The 25,861-nt window shown below is 38.5% G+C and overlaps 1 protein-coding gene across 4 annotated transcripts; it reads left to right on the top strand.

Moving 5' to 3' along the window:
- Nucleotides 1–534: 534 nt before the first annotated feature.
- map6a (microtubule-associated protein 6a) lies at nt 535–24,288 on the top strand. 4 transcript variants are annotated; one of them, XM_051686410.1, is made up of 5 exons: nt 540–1,581; nt 12,295–12,508; nt 15,004–15,200; nt 22,649–22,759; nt 23,792–24,288. In XM_051686410.1, exons 1-5 carry the CDS (start codon nt 869–871, stop codon nt 23,922–23,924), a joined length of 1,368 nt encoding a protein of 455 aa, XP_051542370.1. In that variant the 5' UTR covers nt 540–868; the 3' UTR covers nt 23,925–24,288. The 4 variants fall into 4 exon arrangements, 3 of the variants coding, with proteins under 3 accessions (XP_051542373.1, XP_051542372.1, XP_051542370.1); XM_051686413.1 differs by lacking the exon at nt 23,792–24,288 and having other exon boundaries at nt 535–1,581; nt 15,004–15,163; nt 22,649–22,691; XM_051686412.1 differs by lacking the exons at nt 22,649–22,759; nt 23,792–24,288 and adding an exon at nt 17,911–21,670 and having other exon boundaries at nt 535–1,581.
- The last annotated feature ends 1,573 nt before the right edge of the window (nt 24,289–25,861 follow it).

Below are 25,861 nucleotides of genomic sequence, written 5' to 3' on the forward strand. Positions count from 1 at the left end.
CACTGAGCCACCCAGGCCCCCGGGAATTTTCATTTTCAACTATCCCTTTTATTATGCAGTGTGTGTGTGTGTGTGTGTGTGTGTGTGTGTGTGTGTGTGTGTTATAATTGTGCTTTATCAACAATGTATCCATTACATAGATGCTATAATGGTGAACAGGCTACAATCAAAACTGATCTTTATGCAATGCTTTTAAGATTTCTGCAAAATGACTAGGCCTTATGTGTGAATGTAGCCTACTCTTTCATAAATGATCATTTTGATGTACATAGATGTACATACATGCTTGTTTTAATGCATTATTTATTATTTTTTGAAAAATAAATATTTATTTTAATCATTTGAATTTAAACTCCTGGCTACTTCATGTTTGGGAAATTAAAAATGAAGACTCTAATTTAGTGGGCGGAGCTTCAAGCTAGACTCCTCCCAATGCAGGCGTTGCGTGATGATGAGTGTGGCAGGTGATTCAACTCCGCTCCAATTCGGAGCATCCTCTCTCTATGGACGCAGAGCAGAGGAGACGTGCGGGAGGGGCTGCTGTGTCTTGCAAAATTTCTGGTATTGTAACAAGCGCGAGGGGAGCAGGACGAACGTCGCGGGGTTTAACTAAGATATTTTAGGCGTAAAAAAACAGGAACTCTTCGGCGTTTTCCTTCACCGAAATGTCTATTCTACATCGGATTAATGTTTTGTCATCTTTGACAGCATCCTTGTAGAGGAAAACCTTGTGAATCGGACAATTTGTGGTTCTGCTGCAAGGCTCGCGAGAGGGGTTACTTTACAGTTCCGCAAACAGAATAAAGAAAGCAGCTTTGGGTAAAGGAAGCGATTGGCATAATACTAGGGAACAAGTCACCAAACCATCATGGCATGGCCCTGTATCACCAGAGCCTGCTGTATGGCTCGGTTCTGGGACCAGCTGGACAAGGCCGACATTGCGATGCCTCTGGTGTTCACCAAGTACTCGGACGTGTCCGAGATGCAGCATCTCCACCTGCAGCATCCCGCGCAGAAGCAGCTGCACATGGTCGCCATAGAAACGCAGCCGCTTCACAGCGATCACGATGTGGTGACCAAAGGACCACCAGCCCAAGAGGAGAAAATCTCCAGATCCGTGATGCGCCAGGACTTTAAACACTGGAAAGTTCGTCCTGAGCCTAGCTGCAAGCCCAAGAACGAGTACCACGAACCAGAAGTTCCTTTTAACAACGAGACCCAATATCAGAAGGACTTCAAGCCCTGGCCTGTCTCAAAGAAGGGAGACCATCCTTGGATTCCCAAACCCTCTCCGACCATCTCAGTGGGCAAGGACCGAATCCCTGACAGATCCAAATACACCCACGCCAGCACAGAGTTAGACGGTGGGGTGGAAAAGAGCGAGATTGCTGACAAGGTACAAGAGAAGGAGATTCTGTCTAGTGAAAGGAAAAAGAGGCAAAGCAAGAAAGTGGTTTCTGACGTGAAGTTTGAGGGGCAAAGCTTAGGGGATTCCACAACTGCAGAAGGGAAAGGGAGGGCGGCAGTGGATGCCCTCAACCTGCAGATCAAACAGGAAGTCACCTCTGGCAGCTCCTACAGGTAGGGTGGGATGAAAGGCGATTTTGATTTTATTTTCTCCCCAAAACACTATTGCAACCAAGTGGTTGAGCAAAGTTTACAGTTGACAGCTACAATCACAATGGGGCTTCATTTGTGAAATATGCCTGTGGGTTGTTGACAAATAAGATGATGATAAAAAAAAAAAAAGTAGTTAAAAATCTTTTTTAAAGTTGGTAGAAATGTAATATTTGTGTCCAATTTGGTTTTATACATTTCTGAAAAACATTTATAGCCTTTTGAATAGATTTAATGACCTAAAATTGGTGTAACCATCAAGTAAAGGTATTAAAATACTTACCTCAAGGTGAGTGTACACAACTTCATAAGTAATTTAAAAAGTTTTCAAACTTATTTTACAAGGTAAATATCTATATATGCTGTAATAAAAATCTGTAAAATTTTTATATTATTCAATGATAAAAACATAATAATATACTAACCTTCTGGAACTATAAAAGTCAGCTTTTCACTTTAAAATATATTGTTAATCACAGTAGAAATGACAAAAGGCCACATGATGACTTAAAGTTCATCAAGAGTGTAATAATTATACACATGTAGAGGCTCAGTGTTACCCACACAATCACAAAACACCACTAGGGTAACACATGTGACAAAATATTGCAATAAACATTAACTTAATTAAATAAAATAAAACACAGAACACCCCAGTGTACATAACTGATATACAAAATAAGAAGAAACATAACTATTTCCATAAAATATAATAAAAAGTGATGGGTCACACAGAGACTTCTGGGAACGCCCAGTTATTGTTTTTCACCGTAATTTGAACAAAAGTTTAATGTAAAAAGTTCATGTATTCTCTTGTTAATTTTACTATTAATCATATGGTAAAATAATACTTTTTACATCTAAAAAAAGTTTACAATATTTTGCCGTAAAATTAAATTTATTGTCTTGTTAAAATATTATTTTATTTTTTAATTTTTTGCAAAAAAAATTTTTTTAATAATTTGAGTCACAAATATCAAGACATTTTTTTGTTTTACTCCATTTGACCTGATTTTTTTTTTTTTTTTTTTTTTTTTGTGCCTTTTTTATAAAAATGTCAAAATATCTCAGTTTTTTTTTTTTACTTTACACACAGTCATTGAGGGTTTAAAAGAGTCCTCTCTGTTTTGTTTTTGTCATGTGACAATAAAATGTCTACCTGCATGTTGGTCACAACATAGATATAAATATGTATAAATTCGGCTGGATTGGATACGTTAACCTCGGCGCCATCTTGGAACGGTCAGCAAGGAGAGCTGTTTGAATGCAAGTGAATGGAGAAGATGCTTCAGACTGCTGCATAAACTTCTTTTGTGTGGAAACAGTTCATCATGTAATGAATTGACTGACTGAGTGTTAATTTTCAGCATGTTTGCCATGATATATTAAATTGTATGGACTTTTTTATAGTTTGCCATGGAAAAAAAAAAACAGTTTTAGAAATGAAATCAGGCATTTTTATATCATCTAAAATATTGCCCAATGTTTATGGAAAATCAGATAATCTGAAAGTTGGCTGGAAAAGACTTCAGACTGTTGCAGACTGTATCTGTCAATTTACATTCATGTGTTGACTGACGGCTCTTGATCTTTCCAATATGGTGGACGTGCCGACGTATCGCGGTCCATAGGAACAGCTGCTAAAAAGGCATCTATGTATGCATATCTGTGGGTCATATTACCTTACTTTGATTTGGTGGACAAACATTTTTCAAATATCAATAATATTTTAAAACAAAATTGCCTCACTGCTTATTTTGTAGACATTTTTTACTTTCAGCCCTGAAAGAGTATATGAAAATTACTTTGAACTTAGGAATTGAAAACATGTTCATAATAGTAGAGTAGAGAACATTCAAATTGTTTTCTGTGAATTGCAATTTTAACATATTTTTGATTACCTTAATAGATCCGGCAAAAAAAAAAAAAAACAACAACAACAAAAAAACATCATTGACCCCTGTAACGTTGTTAGCACAAGATGTACACTGTTAAGAAAACATTATTTTGAAAAAGTATGTTCTTAAATGTTACTTAAAATATTTTGCTTTATCAAAAGTATTTGGATACTATGTCAAATTTATATATATACATATATATACATACATAGGAGTAGAGTAAAAGGCCCCTCTCCCTATATATTTTTATGATTTTTTAATCAAATCAAACTTCTTTCACTGTTTCTTTTTATATGATTTGGGACCACAAAAGTGACATATTTTGGGACCAAAAAAAAAAAAAAGATTTCCAGATGAAGGCTTTTATCCCTGTAACACCCTATTGATTAATGTAAATTAGGCTACTGCCAGGATTATGGGAGCAAACGTCTTTGCTCTAATGATGCTCTGCATGAATTGTTATTAAGCTGCAGGGAAAGACAGAGAAACCCAGCACAACTCCTGACATATCATGAAGAGGCTGTTATATCCTTCATCAGATCTGTACATTATTTGAATGTGTGTGTGTGTGTGTGTGTGTGTGTTTGTGTGTTGTGAAATGAAAAGGGCAATACAAAAGAGTTCAGATGGGGGTTAGATCCTGTGCATGCTGCCGTACTAACACTTACAGATGGCAGGATGTTAGGTGTTGAGGTGTACTGGAGTAGAAGCTGTTTTTGGAAAAGGCTTTCATTTTCTTTAGGGTCAGGCTAGTTTTCGGGCAAAGTGAGTGTAGAGGGCAATCTGTACTGTGTTTTATTTAGAGGAGCAGCAGCAAGAGTGTCATTATTAGAAGAATTGTGCTAAAGTTATATGGCCACATTTTGTTTTGTATTAGTGTTATAAGTTCTCAAAGTAATTATACTGATGATAACAAATGTGTTGATTTTGATTCACTTGGCTTTGGAGATGTGCATTGTGTTGTTCCCAGTTCCTATTAATCAATCTTTCAGTAGTTCTCAAGTTAATGTAATCCTGCTTATAGGATAGTGTAAACGTGTGTGGCTTGCTGTCCTGGGCAAATGGCTCGTGGCTTGACCTGAGCTCAGATACCTCCCAAAAGATGCCAGCAAAATGGGACAGCAAGCTGTAGTCTACGGATCCTTGTGTTTGAGACGAGATGAAATATACAGTTGATTTCTGAAGTTTATATACACTTAGGTTGAAGTCATTAAAACCCATTTTTTAACCACTCCACAGATTTCATATTAGCTAACTATAGTTTTGGCAAGTCATTTAGGACATCTACTTTGTGCATGACACAAGTCATTTTTCTAACAATTGTTTACAGACAGATTGTTTCACTTTTAATTGACTATATCACAATTTCAGTGGGTCAGAAGATTACATACACTAAGTTAACTGTGCCTTTAAGCAGCTTGGAGAATTCCAGAAAGTGATGTCAAGCCTTTAGACAATTAGACAATTAGCTTCTGATAGGATGTTTACTGAATTTTAGGTGTACCTGTGGATGTATTTTAAAGCCTACATTCAAATTACCTTAAACGCCATGTAGAGACAAGCGGCTGTTTACATATGCTTGCCCTGGTGATATGATTGGTCGGATTAGTGACCTTGCTCCTCCAGAACCTAGTTTATAAAACTCCATGTTGTAATAAATTGACAACGGTGTCCTTTCATCCCAGTCATTTACCTGCTCTGCATTATTACCCAGCCTAAAACAGGCTTGTATTCTTTTTCATGTGCTTTTATTTGTCTGTCTTTGTTTCATTATAACAGATGGAGCTGAAGTTTCTATAGTGCCGTGCTGTTCCTGGTCTTGCTTAGCCTTCAGTTCTCTCTCATTATGTCTCTTTTTCATTGCAAAAAGTGATTGAATGTGTATAGAAAGATCTCTCCATTCTGAGTCTTGGTCTCATAATTGGTCCATAATTGTTTGGTAATGGCCACTCATTGATCCAGGTATTAATGTACACATTACTATCTCATTTGCTCTTGAAAATCCATCATTTCTACAATAGAGTAAGATCCAGATGTTTCAACAGTACATTTCGAAGATGCCTCTTTCTTCAAAGATTCGATAACATAATAATAGTTGAGGCAGCAGTTTCTATATACACTGTATGGTGAAGAATTTCACTGCACTGTGTAGAATTTACTCTGCATTAAAATACATGGATGCTATGTGTGATTCCTTGGGGATGAAGACCTGTGTATATTAGGCTGGTGTTATTTGGTCAGTTTAATCTAAAAATGCCTCATATGTATGGTGCACTGGGACATAACACATTTCTTATTTCTTGTGTGGAATTTGTTTTTTCTTGGCCAGGAACAAGACACCCATGTATTTCTTTTCACACATATACAGTACTAACACCAGAGAAAAATACAGAGTCATCAAGTCTATTTGTCATAGTGCATGAATGAATTGTGATGTCATAGTGGGACTTTTTAAGTTAAAATGCTCAGAATTAGTTTGACTTAATCTCATGTTTTATCCTGAGTTTTGTTTTGTTGCTTTGTCATGCTACAAAGCAGTGACAGGGCTGCAGGTTTATGTGCAAAGACACAAGCTGATGAGACCGGATATCAAAAAATGATCCTCTTATAGTAAGAAGGCTGTAAAAAAGCACAGCTTGGTATTTAATTGTGAACCACAGAAATCGCTGGTGTTACTTGACATTATGCAGTAGATAGGAAGTTGATTCCTCTGTTCTCTCCTGAATGTCACTCTCTCTCTCTCTCTCTCTCTTCTTGCAGATCAATATGCTCTAGACTGCAATTTACCTCTTTGTGATTTAGTTGGGAACCAAAAAATCTTGGAAAGCCAGATACATATTTGCACTTCTCTAATACAAAATAACTGTGCATACAGTAGTTACTTCAGTATTTAGCAGTTTAATTAAAAAAAGTATAGCTGCAGGCCAGAGATCTCCAAATGGGGAAACCTCTAAAAGAGGGCGGGGTTACTCCATAAGGGGGTCGCACCAACTCCAAAAGGGGGCACAACTTCCACTCATGGTTAGGGTTAGGGAAAGGGTTAGGTTAGGGGCTCCCTATATCTTTGCTGGCAGTTTGGAGCTCCTGGTTACTCCAGAAGTGGTGGGGTTACACCAAAAGGGGGATGTGCCAACTCTAAAAGGGGGCGTCACTTCCACTTACAGTTAAGGTTAGGGAAAGGGTTAGGTTAGAGGCTCCCTAAATCTTTGCTGGCAGTTTGTAGCTCCTGCCCCTTTTTTGAGCTCTGCCTGCAGCTATATCTATTCTCAAAAATAGGGTATAGTTAGAAAATGTAGTTATTAAGTTACCCCTTTTAGTGATATTAGCAAGATCGATTAATCAGACAATATTTGGCATTTTGAGATTACTGTGCCCATGAAAACAATGTATCGGTTGACCATATTACTGTAAGTCATTGATATCTTAGATGAAAGGGTTGATTTACTGTAAAGATAGAATTTAATCGAAATCCATTTAGGCTGATTCAGTGAAGGGCATACAAATATATTTATTTATTGCCATTCAGTGCATCACTGTATGGCAATAGATAAACATGTTTGTATGCCCTTGCCCTTTTTTCTTGTGTAGTGCAGTAACTGAAGGCTACTGGAATCGTGGGGGTTTGGGTAGCTCAGCGAGTATTGACGCTGACTACCACCCCTGGAGTTGCAAGTTCGAATCCAGGGTGACTCCAGCCAGGTCTCCTAAGCAACCAAATTGGCCCGGTTGCTAGGGAAGGTAGAGTCACATGGGGTAACCTCCTCGTTGTTGCAATGAGTGGTTCTCGCCCTCAATGGGGGCGTGGAAATTTGTGCGTGGATCGTGGAGAATAGCATGTGCTGTGCTGTGAGCCTCCACGGTGTCATGCACAATGAGCCACGTGATAAGATGCGTGGATTGACTGTCTCAGAAGCGGAGGCAACTGAGACTTGTCCTGAGCCACCCGGATTAAGTAGTGGGAATTGGGCATTCCAAAATTGGGAGAAAAGGGGGATAAAACACACACAAACATACACACACACACACACACACACACAAAAAACACTGGAATCAATAAGTATAACACCAGAAGCAGCAAAGATAGAGAGAAATTAGTTTTTTGCCTTACAGTGCAGTATTACAGGGCAGAGTCTAAAGAGAATGTCAGGAGGAATATGTCATCATGGAGTAGGTACAGGAGGAAGATGATGCCTCGAGGAGGAGGTGGAGGAAACTTATTGATCTGGGCCTATCAGAGAGAGAGAGATGAACTCTATGTTGTTACATCGCTGAATCTAGAACAAGAAGTGATGTGGAAAATCAAAATGCTTCTGTGCTCATTAAATAATCAATTAAGCAGTTGCAAATGTAATTGTTTGCAGTCCTGTTGGATTAATTGAATGAATAGAGTGTTCATTAACCCAAATAGGGTGTCTATTTTTGGTATATTCATTCACTTCATTATCTGTGCCAGAGGTCATAAGTCAAACCAATCAGGATGTTGTTTTGGGATTGGTAGTATAATGTAGCTAAACAGGCAAAACAGCCTTACAAGCTTCTGTTAAACACCACGTTACTAGAGAGTGCCAAGCCTACCCATAATGCACTGTTCTGGCACCCCATCACCACACAATTCTCTAGTGCCAGCATATTACCATAGTGACAGGAGGGATGTTCACAAAAGCTCAATACCAGGGGGAAAAGAGAGGTATTAACTTCTCTTTACAACCAAATAGGCAAACGACTTTTCACGGCAACAAGTTTTAATGTGTGTTAGTTTATTTTAAGAAATACTGTATTACTGTAAAAGCACATTATGCTAAAATTATCCAATAGCTACCTCTAAATTAATTTAGTAACTATAGTAACCCTGCATGGCCAGTAGCATAAAATAAGATGATGTAAAACAGTGTTGTAGAACAATGTTTGTGTGCCTTATCAAATGAAGGATTTGACAGCTGGTACCAAGCACTGATTTACAATTAGCACACTAGTTTATTGTTTCCAGTCCTATTGTAAGTGTGCTTATGTGTAAACCCCTCTCTCTCTCTCTCTCTCTCTCTCTCTCTCTCTCTCTCTCTCTCTCTCTCTCTCTCTCTCTCTCTCTCTCTCTCTTTATCTTTTTCATTCTCTGTCTGTCTCTCCTTCTGTGTGTATGTGTGCGTGTGCTGTACTCTGGCTCCTCCCCCTTCCTTTATGTTGGCTTGTGGCCTTGGACTTCTATAGCTGCCTTTGCACTACTGTTTCTCCAACTGTTCAAGCATTCAGACTGGACTTCATTCCTCTTACATAACAGCTTTCAGCTTTTTCTGTTCACTTCTTGGTTCTCTTAGTTAAGCAGGGAGAGAGAGAGGCATCCTTCTACATCAGAACACTTTGCTGCCCAATGGCATCATTGTCAAATTCTCTAACACATGAAGAGCAAATCAGTATTTAATGGAAACGCATGTTTCAGTATATTTCAGTAATTATTTTATCTATTGTCAATCAGAATTTTGTTATTAGGAAATCGCCTTTTTAGTCAGTACACCAGTAGTCACTAGTTTAATCAGTTAACACCCAAAATGAAAATTCTGTCATCATTCACTCACCCTGATGTTGTTCCAACCCCGTATGACTTATTTCTTCAGTGGAACACAAAATAGGTGACTGAGGCTGACATTTCTTCTAACATCTCCTTTTGTGCTTTATGGAAGAAACAAAGTCATATGGGTTTGGAATAGTATTCAGGTGATAAAATGTTTACAGAATTTGCTTTTTTCATTTTCTCGGCCCCTATTTTCTATAAGGATATCAGTATTTCTCCCCACATGCAGTCCCATGACATTTGTCAGCTTTGTCTCTTTTAAGTTTGTTCCTATAATAAAAGGCTCTTTCATTTTAGACTCTTTCCTTATCCAGAGTGTAATGGAATTTTACTGGGGACCCTGCCACTTTATATAAGGGGAAAATATTACACAATATTCTTACATAACAATATTAGCAGACAGACAGACAGACGGATAGATAGATAGACAAACAGATAGACAGATGGATGGACGGACGGACAGAGAGATGGATGGACGGAGAGACAGACAGACAGCTTGCTTGTGGTTGTCCATCGTAGTCCGATAATGATCATCTTCTCCTTTATTTGTGAGTCTTTATATGGCTGAACAATCTAATCCTTGATGCACATATTCTGTTACATGCAGGGCATATGAATGTTTGGCTGGGGGAGGTGGCAGATTTTACTTTGTGCTTCTTTTCCCGCCTCTGTTGGAGCCATAGATTGTGAATTTCCTCCATTGTTTTTATGCCTTTTGCGCATTCGATTTACCACAACGATCGACAAACAGCAAGGTCTTCTACTTTAGATGGGTTGATGTCACACCACTTCAGTGTGGTCTTGAGCTGATCTTTGAACCTCTCCTTTTGTCCTCCTGCCGAGCGCTGACCAAAGCATAGTTGACCATAGAGAATTCTTCTTAGGAGACGAGCATCAGGCATACGGATAACATGTCCAAGCCATCTAAGCTGGTGCCGATATAATATGGATTCAATACTGGTGCAGCTGGTGCGATGGAGGATCTCTGTATGCGGGACTCTGTCTTGCCTGGAGTCTGAGAGAATCTACTGGAGGCATTGAATGTTAAAGGCTTCTATAGCTTCAATATGGCGACTGTATTCGGTCCATGTTTCATACCCATACAAGAGGGTGGAAATGCAGACTGCCCGGTATACAAGCACCTTGGTGTGAAGGTTAAGGTGGTGGTTGTCAAAGACTCTTTTTCTGAGCCTCCACAGACAGACAGATAGAAGGACGGATGGATAGACAGACAGATAGATGGATGGTGGTATAGATAAATAGACGGACAGACGGAGAGTTAGAGGGATGGACGGACAGACAGACAGCTTGGCTTGTGGTTGTCCATCATAGTCCGATGATGACCATCTTCTCCTTTATTTGTAAGTCTTTAAATGGCTGAACAGTCCAATCCTTGATGCACATATTCTGTTACATGCAGGACATATGAATGTTTGGCTGGGGGAGGGGGCAGGTTTTACTTTGTGCCTCTTTTCCCGCCTCTGTTGGAGTCATAGATTGTCATTTTCCTCCATTGTTTTTATGCCTTTTGCACATTTGATTTGCCACAACAATCGACAAACAGCAAGGTCTTCTACTTTAGATGGGTTGATGTCACACCACTTCAGTGTGGTTTTGAGCTGATCTTTGAACCTCTTCTTTTGTTCTCCTGCCGAGCGCTGACCAAAGCATAGTTGACCATAGAGAATTCCTCTTGGTTGACGAGCATCAGGCATATGTATAACATGTGCCGATATAATATGGATTCAATGCTGGTGCAGCTGGTGCGATGGAGGATCTCTGTATGCGGGACTCTGTCTTGCCTGGAGTCTGAGAGAATCTTCTGGAGGCATTGAATATTAAAGGCTTCTAGAGCTTTAATATGGCGACTGTATGTGGTCCATGTTTCACACCCATACAAGAGGGTGGAAATGCAGACTGCCCGGTATACAAGCACCTTGGTGTGAAGGTTAAGGTGGTGGTTGTCAATGACTCTTTTTCTGAGCCTCTACAGACAGATAGACGGACAGATAGATAGTTGGACGGATGGATGGATAGACAGACAGATAGATGGATGGAGGTATAGATAGACAGACAGACAGACAGACAGACAAATGAACGGATGGTTGGACGGACGGACAGATAAGATAGATGGATGGAGGGACAGACAGACAGAAAGATTGACAGATGGTCAGACAGAGAGATAGATGGACGGTCAGATAGACAGACAGGTAGACGGATGACAGGACAGACAGACAGATTGATAGATAGATAGATTGACTGACGGATGGATGGATGGAGGGACAGTCAGACAGAAAGATAGACGGACGGTCAGACAGACAGACAGATAGATGGGCGGTCAAGTAGACGGATGGAGGGACAGACAGACAGACAGATAGATAGACAGATATATAGATAGATCGGAGTCTTGCAACGAGAGGGATTGATTTGATTCTCATTCAAATTAAAACAGTACTAATTGATCTAATGGGGTGATAATCCTCACCCTGCTTGGCAGTCCCCTCATTTTTCCCATCCTATCAATCTTAATCAATAATCCTAATTAGACAGATAGGAACAGAGAGAGATAGAGAAATAGAGATAGAAAGGTGTTTAGAGATTGGACAGATCTCATTTATGATGCTGTCTTACAATGAGGACTGCATGTTATTGTGAGAAGTGTGTTTATTTGTGTATGTGTGTGTGCATGAGTGTTAGTTCTACTGCAGCTAAATTGCATGTTGGGTAATCTGCAATGCATATAGCCGTGAAGTATGAATCGTTTGTCTGTGTCATCTCAGTGAGTAAAGACTCATTACTTATCCTAATGGACTGGCTACTGCCTCTGGAAAAAACTTTGCTGTGATGCAGATGGGGAAAAATCTCTGCATTGCTGGAATGTGGAAGGGCCTTGCAGTATGTTAGTCTCAATGTATGCTATTGCAAATGTGCATATTGCAGTACAAAATACTTATTTTATATGCAAGTATATATATATTTTTTTACCTTTTAAAACAGTCATTGTTTTTGCAATTCCGTTTGGTGGCGGTGGTGTTGCATACTTCACCTTTAACTCTGATATTGTAGTTCTGAGGAATTTTTCAGTACTGAATGACTCTAAATCCTTTTCTGGATCCCACAGTGTGGTTTTGTAATTCAATATGTGCTGAATGAATCACCCACCACACTCAATTTTCCAATAATGTTGATGTTATCTCCTCTTTTTTATGTCAGGACTGAGTTCAAAGCCTACACAGACGTGAAACCTGTAAAACTAATGAGGTCGATGTCTCAGTATCAGCCTCCTGATGCGAGGGCTGATCTGCAAACCAGCTACAGCGCCACCTACAAGGGCTACCAGGCTAAACTGCAGCCAGATGACAACAAGGCGCTGGAGAGGAGGAGGATTCGCACACTGTACCATGAACCTTACAGAGAGCTTAGTAAGGTAAGTAAGAGACCCTGTACGTAGAATATGTGCAAACTAGAGACTGTTATTAGCATTACATTCTGTAAATTTTCAGTACTTGTTTTTCTTATTAGAAGATGATGAAGATGATGATGATGATGATGATGTTAGCAATTAATGCACTTAGTTGCAGAAAAACAACTGAACAATGTAACGTTTTTGTCAGCAATACTTTCTCAGAGTAGTTTGGTGTAACTTTGGCCTCTGGCTTTGAACACCGTATTAGTGAATCAGCATAGCTCTTTGTTTCACTTGGTTGGACTGTCCTACCTAGATTTAAGACCACACGGTTACGTGTAACTAGTATTTGAGCAAACATTGGTTGTTCTCAGGATCATTGTACTGGGTGGCTTTTATCATTCCAGAAGTTTATTTGATAAATTCTTTAAATGAATTAAAGGGGCCATATTCTACAGTTTTGTAGTATTTTATTTATTTCTTGAATTTCACTAATAATGTTATAATAATGTATTTAGTTTTGCATGACAATTTTCCACCCTTTCTCTAACTTTTAGAATTAAACAGGCTGTTTTCGCTGATGTACCTATATGCATATGACTTCTATGTTGTAAGATCATCTTGTATTTGGCTGACCAGATGTTGGGTGGCACAATCATGAAAACACAGTCATGCCAATAAAGTACTTTAAACTGAAATTGCTTTAGTGTTCTTCTAATTAGGGATGTCATAAAATATTGATATATTGATTATTGATAGGCACTTTATTTTATCTATATATTTTTGAGGCATCAATATATTAAAGTTAGCTGACATTTAAATTAGAATCCTAATTTGCGTGCTTTCCAATTCCCTCAGTTTTGCTTCTGTTAAACAGTCTGGCGTAATAGCATTGGGAGACCACAAGAGGGTGATATAACATTTACTGAAGCCGGTCGCAGCATGGACAAGATATCACACACACATTACGAGCAGATGGCAGTCCAAAGTTAAGAAGGTTTTTGTACTTCTTCAAGACTGAAAAAAGTTGTTAATGAGTTTGCAGGTTAGTTTATGAAACTGCTGTAACTGCGCAAACTGAACAATTAGAAATCATTAAAGATAGAGATAGACAGCTTTCATTAAATCTGTCAAACCACAGAAAGACATAATGATAATGATATTTTGATAATGATTTGGGTCTAATTTATTGGAAAACGATTCGAGCTGGCTCCGTAGCACTGCAGAATTTTGATGCTGAGCGTTGCCGGTGTGTGCATACCTTCATTGAAAACAATTGTTTCAAATTTTAGAACACGTCATGTTGTCCGCAAAACGTGTTCAATGTAGGACCCCCTTTAATTTACCCTGCCGCTCAAGCTTTACCAAAAGTGTGTTGGGAAATATGTTTGAAAAGACTTATCTGAAAAACTTCTGAAATATATAGATAATCATCAGGTAAATCTTCTGATTGTTGATGTGTGAAAAAGGCAACAATCCCAAGCCTACTTCTAATACATAGAGTAAGCTAGGCCAAGTGCTTACAGTGTAAAATGTAAAATGGGCCAAGGCTAAAGTTGGCAAAAGAGACATATTATATTTTGATATTTATAATTCTATTTTTTATACTATTTTTATATTACCACTATAATACTATTTATTCCACCCCTGGGCAATATATTTTCCAAGATTTTAAAGCTTTAAATTATATATATATCCTATTTTATTAAATATTGTTATATATGAACAAATGACGTCTAAAGGTGTATAAAGCACACTTTAAAGTATGACAATTAATTATTATAATTGCCATTATTTGTTTGATAATCCATTAACAGACATATGTAATAATCATGATGGCAGTGGTTGGGAACCAAGAACTGGTTGTGTTAAAATAAAATACAGAACCATATGATTTTCATAACATTCGATTCTGTTGTTTGTGCTGATCGTTTTTGTGTCTTAGTATTCATAAATTAGCTTGGTAGACTGAGTAGGGATCTTTGATTATGTCTACATACTAGTACATTGAACACTTTTTTATTTTAATAGCAAGGACAATTTGGTTTTCCACTATCCACCTTTTTCCTCTGTGGAAGTGTTCCACGATTGGCCTGTTTTAGTTTTCACCCGCATCTGTGTTTATTCTTAGTGGGTAAAGTATTACATTTCTAGAAATTGTCGGAAAAAACATGGCTCTATAGTGCCGATACTTCACAGTGCCTCACCTGAGTATGTGATGACATGAGGCAATGGTCCGAGGCTAGTTAAGTTGATATCATTAACTACTTTGAGTTGTTATGACAGCCAGCAGCTGTACAAGCTGAACGTGAAATACGTTTTTGCTATAAATAACACTTAAATGGTTGTTGTTCTCCGTCTGGATCCCTTGTTTCGGTTAGATTTATATTGCGTCTCAAGACCAGAAACAGAAAACAGACAATTGGAATCATCATGGCGCTGCCTAGTGGTTGTTCAGGAAAACTGTGGATATGTCCCCTTTTGCATCTGTTTATGCCCTAAACTCCTCTCTGCAGGTGGAGAGAACAAGTCTTCCTCGCTCCAAACCAAAAAAGACCCCTGGCAAACCGCTGAAGAAGTCCAAGGAGAAGCAGGTGATGTCGGTACGTGGTTCGAAGAAGAAGAGCTCCGAGAACCAGCCAGAGAGCAGAGTGGCGCCAGGCGACAAGGAGAAAAGTAAAGAGATCAACAACAAACTGGCTGAGGCGAAAGAGTAAAAACCATTGCACTTCTTCTCTCATTTAATCTCTTCCTATAAGGGTGAAAGCAGAACGAAGGCTGCAAAATGATTTAAAGAGAGGTTCTCATTCCTTTACAGTTCTGTCTATTGCTGCCAACTTTCTTCACATTGACCTCTCTATTTCTGTCTACCCTGCTAAAAACATCTTAAAGCAACCTAAGCTGGTTTAAGCTGGTATAGCTGGTCTCCCTGCCTCACCACCTGAAATGTGGTCAAAACCCCTCTAAAACTAGCCAACAGACCATAATGTCCAGCAAACCATCTTAGGCTGGTTTAAAATGTTTTTATCAGCATTGTATCTGATGCACCTCTCTTGTTTTTCCTTACTGTATATTTCAAATCCTTCCCCACCTCTCTCTCTCTCTCTCTCTCTCTCTCTCTCTCTCTCTTTCACTCTCTCTTTTCACCTTTTCCTATCTAAGAGGTCAGTGGGCTGTTTTTTGTTTTTTACTCAAGATATTCTTTTCAGGGTTGAATTTTATGTGTTTCTCCTTTTTTGGCCTTACATCAAGTACAATCGTGCCAGTAGTATCAAAGCGTTTGCATTTACTATAGCTCCACCCACTCTCCTCATGTCCACAGTGATGTTTCCATGGCAACCACTTCACTAGTCGGCCAGTGGATGCTCTTATCTTGCATGGAGCAATTGAAAGCTCTGTACATGTATGTTTTAATTCCCATCAGATGCACAGACTGGTGGGTTTCATTTATCAAGGGTTTGATTTATTTCAGATCGGCTTTTTAAGATCATGTTTATTTAAATTTGCCAACATACTGTATAATGGCAAATATAGGGCAGACCAAAATCTTTGATAAATGTGCGACTTTGGTTTTAAAACTGTATTGATTTGATACTCTGCTTGCTTTGCCTGTTTTATGTTGTCATTTTATTGATTGAACACCCCAAGCTCCCAAGTGATATGTTATGATGTCAGATCACTTTGGTGCTGTTTTGATCATTAATTGTTATACTTCATTAGGATTTTGTTTATTTGTTTGCAAGTTTTGAGAACCATTCCATATCCTGAAAATGTTGTTGAATCATTATAGGAACATAATATCTCCTAATAGCTTAAAAAAATTATCCAGTTAAACTGAAGGTCAGACAGTAATTAGACTCTGTTTCAGCCCACTTTGTTGCCTGGACAACCAATTGGATTTAATGTAACATGATATTGCATTATGGGATGTACTGTAAATTTATCTTTGGAAAGAATATGATTTAAATGTTGGCTGTGACATGATGTGCAAAACAAGCCTGTAGAAAATCCAATTACTTTACACTAAAAGATGTTTTTGTGCATTTTTTCTTGTTTAGTTATGAGGCTTTGGTGGGTTTATATCCCGCCACATATCACAAGACACCAAGAGTTGCACCACAACCCTTAACACTGTATCTCTCACCTCCACCCAAAATAATTCTCTCTCTCAAACACTAAAACAGTGATTCCCAACCAGGAATACATGTTGCCCAGAAGGTACTTAAGCAGGTTTCGGGTAGGATTTTGCTTGTGCTATAAAACTAACAAATCACAATGAATTTTAAAAAAAATGCAATTTGTTTTATGGAAAGACAACAAAAACAATATGTGTAGTGTGTGTAAGTTTTAGACATTTGAGTGGAGTTTGGAAATGTACAGTACGTTCAACTTGGTGTGTCTGTATTTAACTGATTTTATAAATGATAATGCTGAACAATATGTAGTATAATTTGAGTTAAAAGCAACACATTTCTGGTTTGGTGTGAATGAAGGGGTATTTTAGCCGCTCTTATATAGCTAGCTACAGATGGTGGTACATAAGACAAAAAAGGTTGGGAAACACTGCAGAAACACACACTTAAGATGAAGAGCATTGTCATGCTACCCATCCCCCTTAAGGGAGTACCCAAGCTAGACAGATGGGCGATCCCAAAAGTGCAGAGAAAACTCAAAAGGTCAGTAGGTTAGCCAGCTTTGAAATCAAAGGCCGTCTTAATGTGAATGCAGATTCATCCTGTTTATTATTAATGACTTCCCCCAGAGTGTCTCTTGCTTTGTTTTGCCACTGCATCTCCTCTGTTGTTCAATGGCAGATATGACCTGTATTCTCGACTAATTGTTCTGTTTATTATCATGTGTTCAGCGATGTAATGGTAAGTCAAATGCAGTCTGTTCGGAATGCTGTTTGTTTACTCTCTTTGTGTTCATCAGCTGCATGACCTTTATGTCATCATTTTTTTTTTTTTTTTTTTGCATTCAAAATTTGGCTTCAGAAAGGCCTCTTTCCAAAATACACATGTAAAAAAGGACCTTTCATATGATATTTTCATGATTCCCTCTAATTACAAATTTCTCTAGGTCAAATGAATTTAGAGATCGTGAGACTACAATGTAAAAGTAACCTTAAAGGAACTGCATTCTCCAAAAATGAAAATTCAGCAACTAGTACATTCTTCAAAATTTCTTCTTATGTGTTCTGCAGAAAAAAGTCATATGGATTTGGAACGAAATGAGGGTTATTAAATGATTACAGAATGGTCATTTTTGGGTGAACTATTCCTTTAAATGTTTATTGCTCATATATTTAGACCAATGTGCAAGCCTTTACAATAAATGTTTTGAATATAATCTAATGAGGTCTGATGTAACAACACATAATCATAGCTTTCATTTTCTTTGCATGTGACATGACACTATTGCAGATTCATGTCAGTTTGTGATGGAAGAGCTAAAGATGTTAGTAGTTCATGGAAATGAATAGCATCTTTGTATCTTAATCCCTTTATTTGCTGGCATTATGGGATTGCATTGTGTAAGATCATGCTTTGCATTGTTTTTATCATGAACACCCCTCTACAAGTCCCCTCTCTGTCTCTGGTCTTATTCGTTGTGGTCTTCTCCATTTTCAATATGCAAGAATAATGTGGTTTCATTGTCCTGCTGTTTGCCCAGTCAGTGCACAGTAAGCCTGTGATCTTTTGCCAGATTGAAGATAAAATTTGGTTGACTTGAAGCCTGTCTATAATGCATTATAAAAGCATTCATATTACATTTATAATGCCTTACTATACAACTCATAATTAGTTGTATTTTCTTGTGAATAATTGTATCCACTTTCATAATACATTATAATACTTAAAGATGCACTCAGTAACTTTTGTCTTTGTGTCATCTTGGACTTACACTGACACCTAGCGGCTTGGATGCAGCATAATTTAAAATCAATAGTTTTCAGTTTCAGATGCCATTGTAGAAATTTAGTATTCACAGTCAGCCATGATTACTTTTAATCAATGAGTGAAAGTGTCAAATATATTATGGTTACTGAGATTAAGCAAGTAATATTCGGCTGGTCATGTGATTCTAACATGGCCGCCCCCATATGTGGACCCTCTCCATGTAGAATAAAACAGCTTTTATAAGGTTACTGATATGACTGGGGTCTTCATTTTAATGTGAGTGGTCATGATTTCCTGCATGTATTTCAAAATTACAATTCATGTCTATAGGAGTTAAACTTTTTAATGAGGAAAAAATTACAGAGTGCACCTTTAACCATAGTTATAACTTTAAAGAGTGTAATGGATTAAAACACCTGATCAATTTGATGTCTTATGTATCATTTATTTAATGTGTTAATGTGTATCTTTTGCAATTGAGTTTGTCAATCAGTCCTGTGCACACAGGATGCATTAATCTGTTTCATCTGCACTATTTTTAACAGTCGTCTATGTATAGTGCATCAGACAGGTGCTTTTGGAGCGTCGCACTAGTTTTTAGTGTTATAAATGCGTTTTTTTAGGATGCTGTTTTTTTAAAAAAGCATCTTGCAATGCATTCTGTTTTGCTACTGTCAAGAACATGTCCTGTGTGACACCTCTCATTCTGTAGCTACACACTTTATAAGGTTGAGGGGCGCTGACTGCCCCCTGCTGCCATGGTTCATAAAAACACAAAGTTACTTGTACTTTAAATTAGATGTATTTCAAGCTTGAATTATTGTTATGGAATTTACATACAGGTCAGGGGCCATGATTAATTGCAATTAATTAAAGTTTAATGCGTTGATTTTTCTTAATCGTGATTAACGCATTTACTGTTAATAAAGCATAAACAGCAAAAACAGTGGTGGGACTAGGGCGGAACATTTGCTATGTGTCTGACCGGAGTGATTACACTGACGCACACACCACAACACACAACAGCGATGGGAAAGGACCTCTTAACGCTATTTGTATTTACAAAGCAAGAATTGTGACAGGAAACAAGTACTATGCAGCCTCTGTAATGCGCAGAATAATTACAGTTTATTACAGTATATATAGAGTCAATTTCAGCACTTTAAAAATCTGCGATTAATCGCAGTTTACTATGAAAAATTATGCGATTAATCATGATTAAAATTGTAATCATCTGACAGCACAAATATATACAGTATATACACATACATTAAAGTGCCATTTGCAATCTGTTTTACTTTCGTAATGCATTTCCAAGTGAAAAAATGTGGAGTGGGACTCAATTATATCCATTGGGAATTGATTGGATTATGAAAAGTGGGTGTTTCATACCTGAATGGAGCCAGGTGGTTGAAAGGGCGGGGCTGAGAAATAAGAGGACTTGGTGATGTGATCTAAAAAATAAAGTTGTTTTAAAGGCAGAGCAAGTTATACATGCATACAAGCAGTGCTGGGCAGATTACTTGTGAATTGTAATCAGGTACTGATTGCAAATTACATGACAAATTTTTTTCTAATGTAATCTCATAGATTATGTTTTGGTGTAATCTAATCCAATTACTTTTGGATTACTTTCAACCAAATTCTACTTTATTTTATGTCACATGCATTTGAGTAGGATAAAAATGTATTCCATTCTTTGAACTATTGTGTTCCCTGCGGGCAGGACCCTTAGAAATTGCATCTACTAGATCCTTTGAAGCAGTTAAATTCAATGTGTGAGCTGCACACCATTGGTGAGGTAGTAAAAAATAATACGATAAAAAAAAAAAAAACATATCTAGTTCATTTTAAATGCATAAAACAATAGAAACATTACATAAATGAACCTGAAATCAACAGCAATGACATTGCTAGGCCAAAGCTAACAGCTCAGAACTCTGACACACTTTCTTTTAACCCTTACTACTTAGTAATAGTCCATTGCTTAGCTAAGGTGCATATCTTACTGTAGTAACGTAAAAGGAGCACATGCTCAAAATGTTCATCTGTGAGACTATTGCGTTTCGGGGTAAGAATATGATGATATTAATATGAAAATGATCAATAAATTATTAACATTTTACTGTCGTTGCCTTGTTAATATGTAATCTATAAAAAAAGTAACTGTAGTCTGATTACAAGTATTTTTAAATGTAATTTAATCCAATTACAAGTACTTGATCTTTGTAATATGATAATGTAATCCAGATTACATGTAATCTGTTACTACCCAGCACTGCATACAAACAGTTTTCTTTTTTAAATAACAACCCAGTAACTAAATCATGCAAACATGTAACCAAGAAAATGTATTAAGAAAGTAAATAATGTCAATTCTGATTTCATGTTCACTTGTAATGCTGTGGAGCATTTTGAACTGTTTTTATTATTAAAAATACAGTGCAAAACAGTATAGCCCGATTTCCAAATGAATGACTCTCATGAGTCAGTTCTTTTGAATCTATACTGAAAACATACAGCACTTCCTACCAAAATAATTACTTTTATTAGCCCGTTGCTATCAATTTGCCATCAATTCCAAATACTTCTTCCTCCAAAGTACTGAAAGAATCATTAATGGAACCGTTTAGGCACTGCAGTCATTAAGAGGAATCAGAACGAGAATTAATTCAATTCCTTGCCATTCCCATTCATATTTATAAGAATATATAATGCATTATAATTAACATTGTGTATTTTTTAAGGACTTATGAATACTTTTATAATGCATTACATAAACAGGCTTCAAGGAAGTGGTGCCAAATCTAGACTCAAAGACCGTGTCTTTTTAGATCTGATTCTGGTGAAATTGCAGAATTTCGTAATGAATGAAAGGAAGTATTGATTTCTTCAGCCTGGCTGTGGAACACAGTCTTGAGGGCCACAAGGCGCTTCTCTGCTCTGCTGTGCTCTGATATTTCAGGGTGAGGGCCTTTTCTTGTATTTTGCAGCCTTTGGTGACTCAATTACTTTACTATGATAATGTGGGGATAAAGGGAAGGAGTCCTGGGGAGACAGAGGAGGAAAAACTAGTAGGGTTGTACATGTCCAGCGTGTGTGTGTGCGTGTGTGTACTTAGCACAGGTGCAATAGTCCATGCATTCTGAAACAGGAGAGAAAAATATACAAATAATAATAATGTGATGTGAAGGGGCCTCAGATTTAACTGTGATGATGTGAATTGTGATTTCTCTCTGCTTGCTCATATTTATTGAAATTAATAAATGCAAACGCATAAACAGAGGTGTCTGGTTCAATTTGTTTGAGATGTGGGAGGGTTTGGGGACTCAGTGCTTGGTGAATCTGTATGTTCTTTCTTCTGTCCGTCTATCTGTTACTGTCATAGATGTTGAGTCCACATGGAAGAGAACAATTCCGAAGTTTATTGTTTGTGTTTGATTTTGCAACATTTTTGGAGTGTAACATGCTCTGGAATGGATTCTAGCATCTTTTAAGTTGTGCATATTGCCAACAGCTGAGAGATGAGAAATATATATATTTGGCTTCTTGAGCGAATTCGATATATTTCAGCTTTCATTTCATCAAAGTGTCTCAAAAATATGTGCAAAGAACTAAAAGATGCAAAGTTTCCTACTCCAGGTCCACGTAACACAGATGTATGATAAAATGGGAAATATTGAAGACCCATCTTAAATAGACTGAGATAGTATTTGAAAGGTCAATAGGTCAGTTACTCAGTCTGTAGTGATTGTGATTTATTGATTTATTGAAATTTGGTTTATTCTTAGTAATGATTTTGTTCTTTTGGAGTTAAAGGAATAGTCACCCTAAAAGGGAAATTCTGTCATTGTTTACTCACGTCATTCCAAACCTGTATGGCTTTCTTTCTTCTATGGAACACAAAAGAGATATTTTGGAGAATGTTCATGCAGCTCTTTTCCATAAAACAATGCATATAGTGACCAGTGGCGGTCAAGCTCCAAAAATTCTTGGAATTGGTCCATATGACTTATGCTCTTCATTCCTCTTCATATCCATCCGATAGCTTTGTGTGAAGAACACTGAAAAATAAGTTGCTATTTACTGAAATTGTGCAAAACATCTCCTTTTGTGTTCCACAGAAGAAAGTAAGTAATTCAGGGTTTTTTGGATGACATTAGGGAATATAAATGATGACAGAATTTTCATTTTTTGGGTGAACTATCTTTTTAATGACTTGAATGTTTAGCTAACAAGTGGTCTTGTCGTTCGTTTGAAGGGTTATGCTAAAACAGTACCACTACATTCAGCTCTGTCAGCCCATCCGAGATATTGGTTGGGTGCAGACACTAAAGCAACACCTGTGGCGCTGTACACTGCCAGACCCAAGGTAAAGCTCACCTGAGATTAGTAAAAACGTAACGCCTTTATCCGTACTTTAAACAGCACAATTAACTCTCTAACGATTTCCATTGGGAGGAGTTACAAACCATATCTGTTCAATGTTATTCATGTTTTGATTTGCTCCCATGCGTATTCTCTTCCATATGGAAAGTGTTGGGCCAAAGGAGGTTGAATAGGATAGATTGACTGCTCACATACTGTATGTTGTCTTGAGGATATTGATCATTTGTTTTGTTCTAGTGTATTTTGTGCATGCATGTTTCGGTTTATTGTGATATGCCATCACATACAAGCTTGTTACTCTGCTTGTTATAGAAAAATAAGTCAAGAAGGCATAATGCATACATTTGAGTCTTGAATTATCATATCTGAGGCAATGCTCAGTGTAGAAGTGTTTGAAGTGTTACATCTTTTCTGTGGTACTTGTAAGATGATTAACAATCAATATTTTCTCCTTGTTACAGGAGTAATCAATTTACATTGAACTTTAAATGTCACCATATAAATTAATTTCAGTACTTTCAGGAGATTAATGAACCTAAACTTGCTGATATTTAAATAGAAACAGCACTTTGTGTTCATGTCCAGTTTGTCTTGTCGCTTTCATGTTGATTTTTCCCTTTCTTGACTTTTCCTTTGAACAATCTGAGATTTACATTTTAAAAATTTGTTGAAATTCAGGTTAAGCTTTTGAATCCCTTCAGACCCTACAGTATATCATATCTATAAACATAGCATATTACTATTGGAAATTGAATGTATAACTCACCAAAAATACTAATTGATGCATTTGCTTTACCAGCAATTTTTTCCCACTTGCATTGCTCAAACTATAAATAGACTTTCTATAAAAAGAAGTGTAGAGTAAAGCTTGGTCTCAGAATGCTCAAAGCCTCTTTTCTTCTATCTTCAGAATAAAACACCTCATGTTGTGCCTTTATGTCTCTCTCTCTCTTTCTCTTCCCCCTGTCTTCCTTCCTCTCCTCCTTTGGCAATGTAACACTGTGCTGCTCCCTAGTGAATCTGAGTCTGGGCTCGGACGAGTCAGTGATTATTATTCCGCGGGTACCTCTGGAGGAGAACCACTGGTGGAACGACCAGAACCACGGAGCCGGGGAGTAGTCCGGTTTGCTCCGGATGTCAAGTACTGACACAAAGCACAAGACCGATTAACTCTGCTTTTCACAGAGACAAGATGGGAGGCAGCTATAGACAATGAAGTAATTACAAATATTTTTTGCAGAGAGCGAGAGAGCACGCTGTGGAATTAAAGTACTGTATGTATTTATTGTATGTTATATATTAAGTCTAAATTATGAGCTTCCAAATGAGGAAAAAATGAAGATACCTGCACTCCCAGACTGTTTGCAACAATTGAAATGGTGCTATTACTTAATTTCTCTAACATGCTCTTTCTCAAAACAAACAATGGTGCCATGATGATCATTTAGATTAGCAAATATGATATGTCATTATATGCTTCCTTAAGGTATAACATACTGTTTAAAAGTCCAATAAATGTGATAAAAATTAGTGTTTATCTTGTTGTTATTCTTGCTTTGTTGCATTACACATCCTCCTGCTTTAATTTCAATTGCAACAATTATGCTTCAATTATATCCTTATAAAGTGGTAATTTCATTTTCTAGAATAAAAGACATGAACTTTGTGTCTGTAACGTTTGACGTAATGTTAGGAAGGAAGTAACGAGAGCTAGATCTAAGTGCGGTTAAAAAGAGTTTAATGAAGAAGTAAACAAAGTACAAAATAACAGGGTAAACACAGGAACAAAAACATCCATGATGGGAAAACACAGGAACATTCCTGAAGGAAACATTCACGAAGGGCACTGGTCATACACAGGAGGTCAAAACACATAACAACTGACAAAGGACAAGCAAACAACAGGGCATTATATACACAAAGACTAATAAGTTAATGAAACACAGGTGAGGAAAATCAAGGACAGCTGGCAGTGATGAGGGCAGGGAATTATGGGAAATGTAGTCCGGGAGGAACAGATGACGGGAGAAACACAAGGCAAACAACAGTGAATCATGACAGAACCCCCCCCTCTAATGGGTGGCTCCTGAAGCCCAAGGATGGCTGGTAAGGGAGGCAGGGCCAAGATGGAGCCAGATACCAAGGATACCAGAGCAGAACAGGCAGAAGGCCGGGAGACCAGGGAGACCAGAGTAGATCGGGTGGACGGCCGAGAGACCAAGGAGACCAGTGCAGATCGGGGGGACGGCTGAGAGACCAAGGAGACCAGAGTAGATCAGATGGATGGCCAGGAGACCAAGGAGACCAGAGCAGATCAGGCGAATGGTCAGGAGACCCAGAAGACCAGAGCAGATCAGGTGGGTGGCCAGAAGACCCAGGAGACCAGAGTAGATCAGGCGGATGTCCAGGAGACCAAGGATACTAGAGCGGATCAGGTGGACGACCAGGAGACCCAGAAGACCACCTTAGGGTAGGGACTGGATCAGGAGGCCTGGTTGGCGGCCATAGGGCTGAAAAAGGATCAGGAGGCCTGGGTGGTGATCACAGACTAGAGACTGGAGCCGTGGAAGACTTGGAGGGCGGAGCCGTGGAAGGCGGAGTTGTGGGAGGTTCAAGGGGCGAAGCCGTGGCAGGTCGAGGGGCGAAGCCATGGCAGGCGGAGCCATGGGAGGCTCGAGGGGCGAAGCCATAGAAGGTGGAGCCATGGCAGGCTCGAAGGGTGAAGCCGTGGAAGGCGGAGCCATGGAAGGTTTGAGGAGCGGAGCCGTGGAAGGTGGAGCTATGGGAGGCTCGAGGGGTGGAGCTGTAGAAGGCAGAGCCGTGGCAGACTTGAGGGGTGGAGCCGTAGAAGGCGGAGCCGTGGCAGGCTCAAAGGGTGAAGCTATGGAAGGCGGAGCCGTGGGAGGCTTGAGTGGCGGAGCTGTGGAAGGCGGAAAACGGTGCCGGGGCAAAGCAGTAGAAGGCAGAGCCATGGCAGGTTCAAGGGGCGAAGCCGTAGAAGGCAGAGCCATGGCTGGCTCGAGGCTAAGAGTACAGAATGACTGGGAAATTACCTCAGTGGTTGTGAACATGAGCAGAGTCTCGG

Source organism: Myxocyprinus asiaticus, chromosome 43 (genome assembly GCF_019703515.2).
Source record: "Myxocyprinus asiaticus isolate MX2 ecotype Aquarium Trade chromosome 43, UBuf_Myxa_2, whole genome shotgun sequence".
NCBI lineage: Eukaryota > Metazoa > Chordata > Actinopteri > Cypriniformes > Catostomidae > Myxocyprinus > Myxocyprinus asiaticus.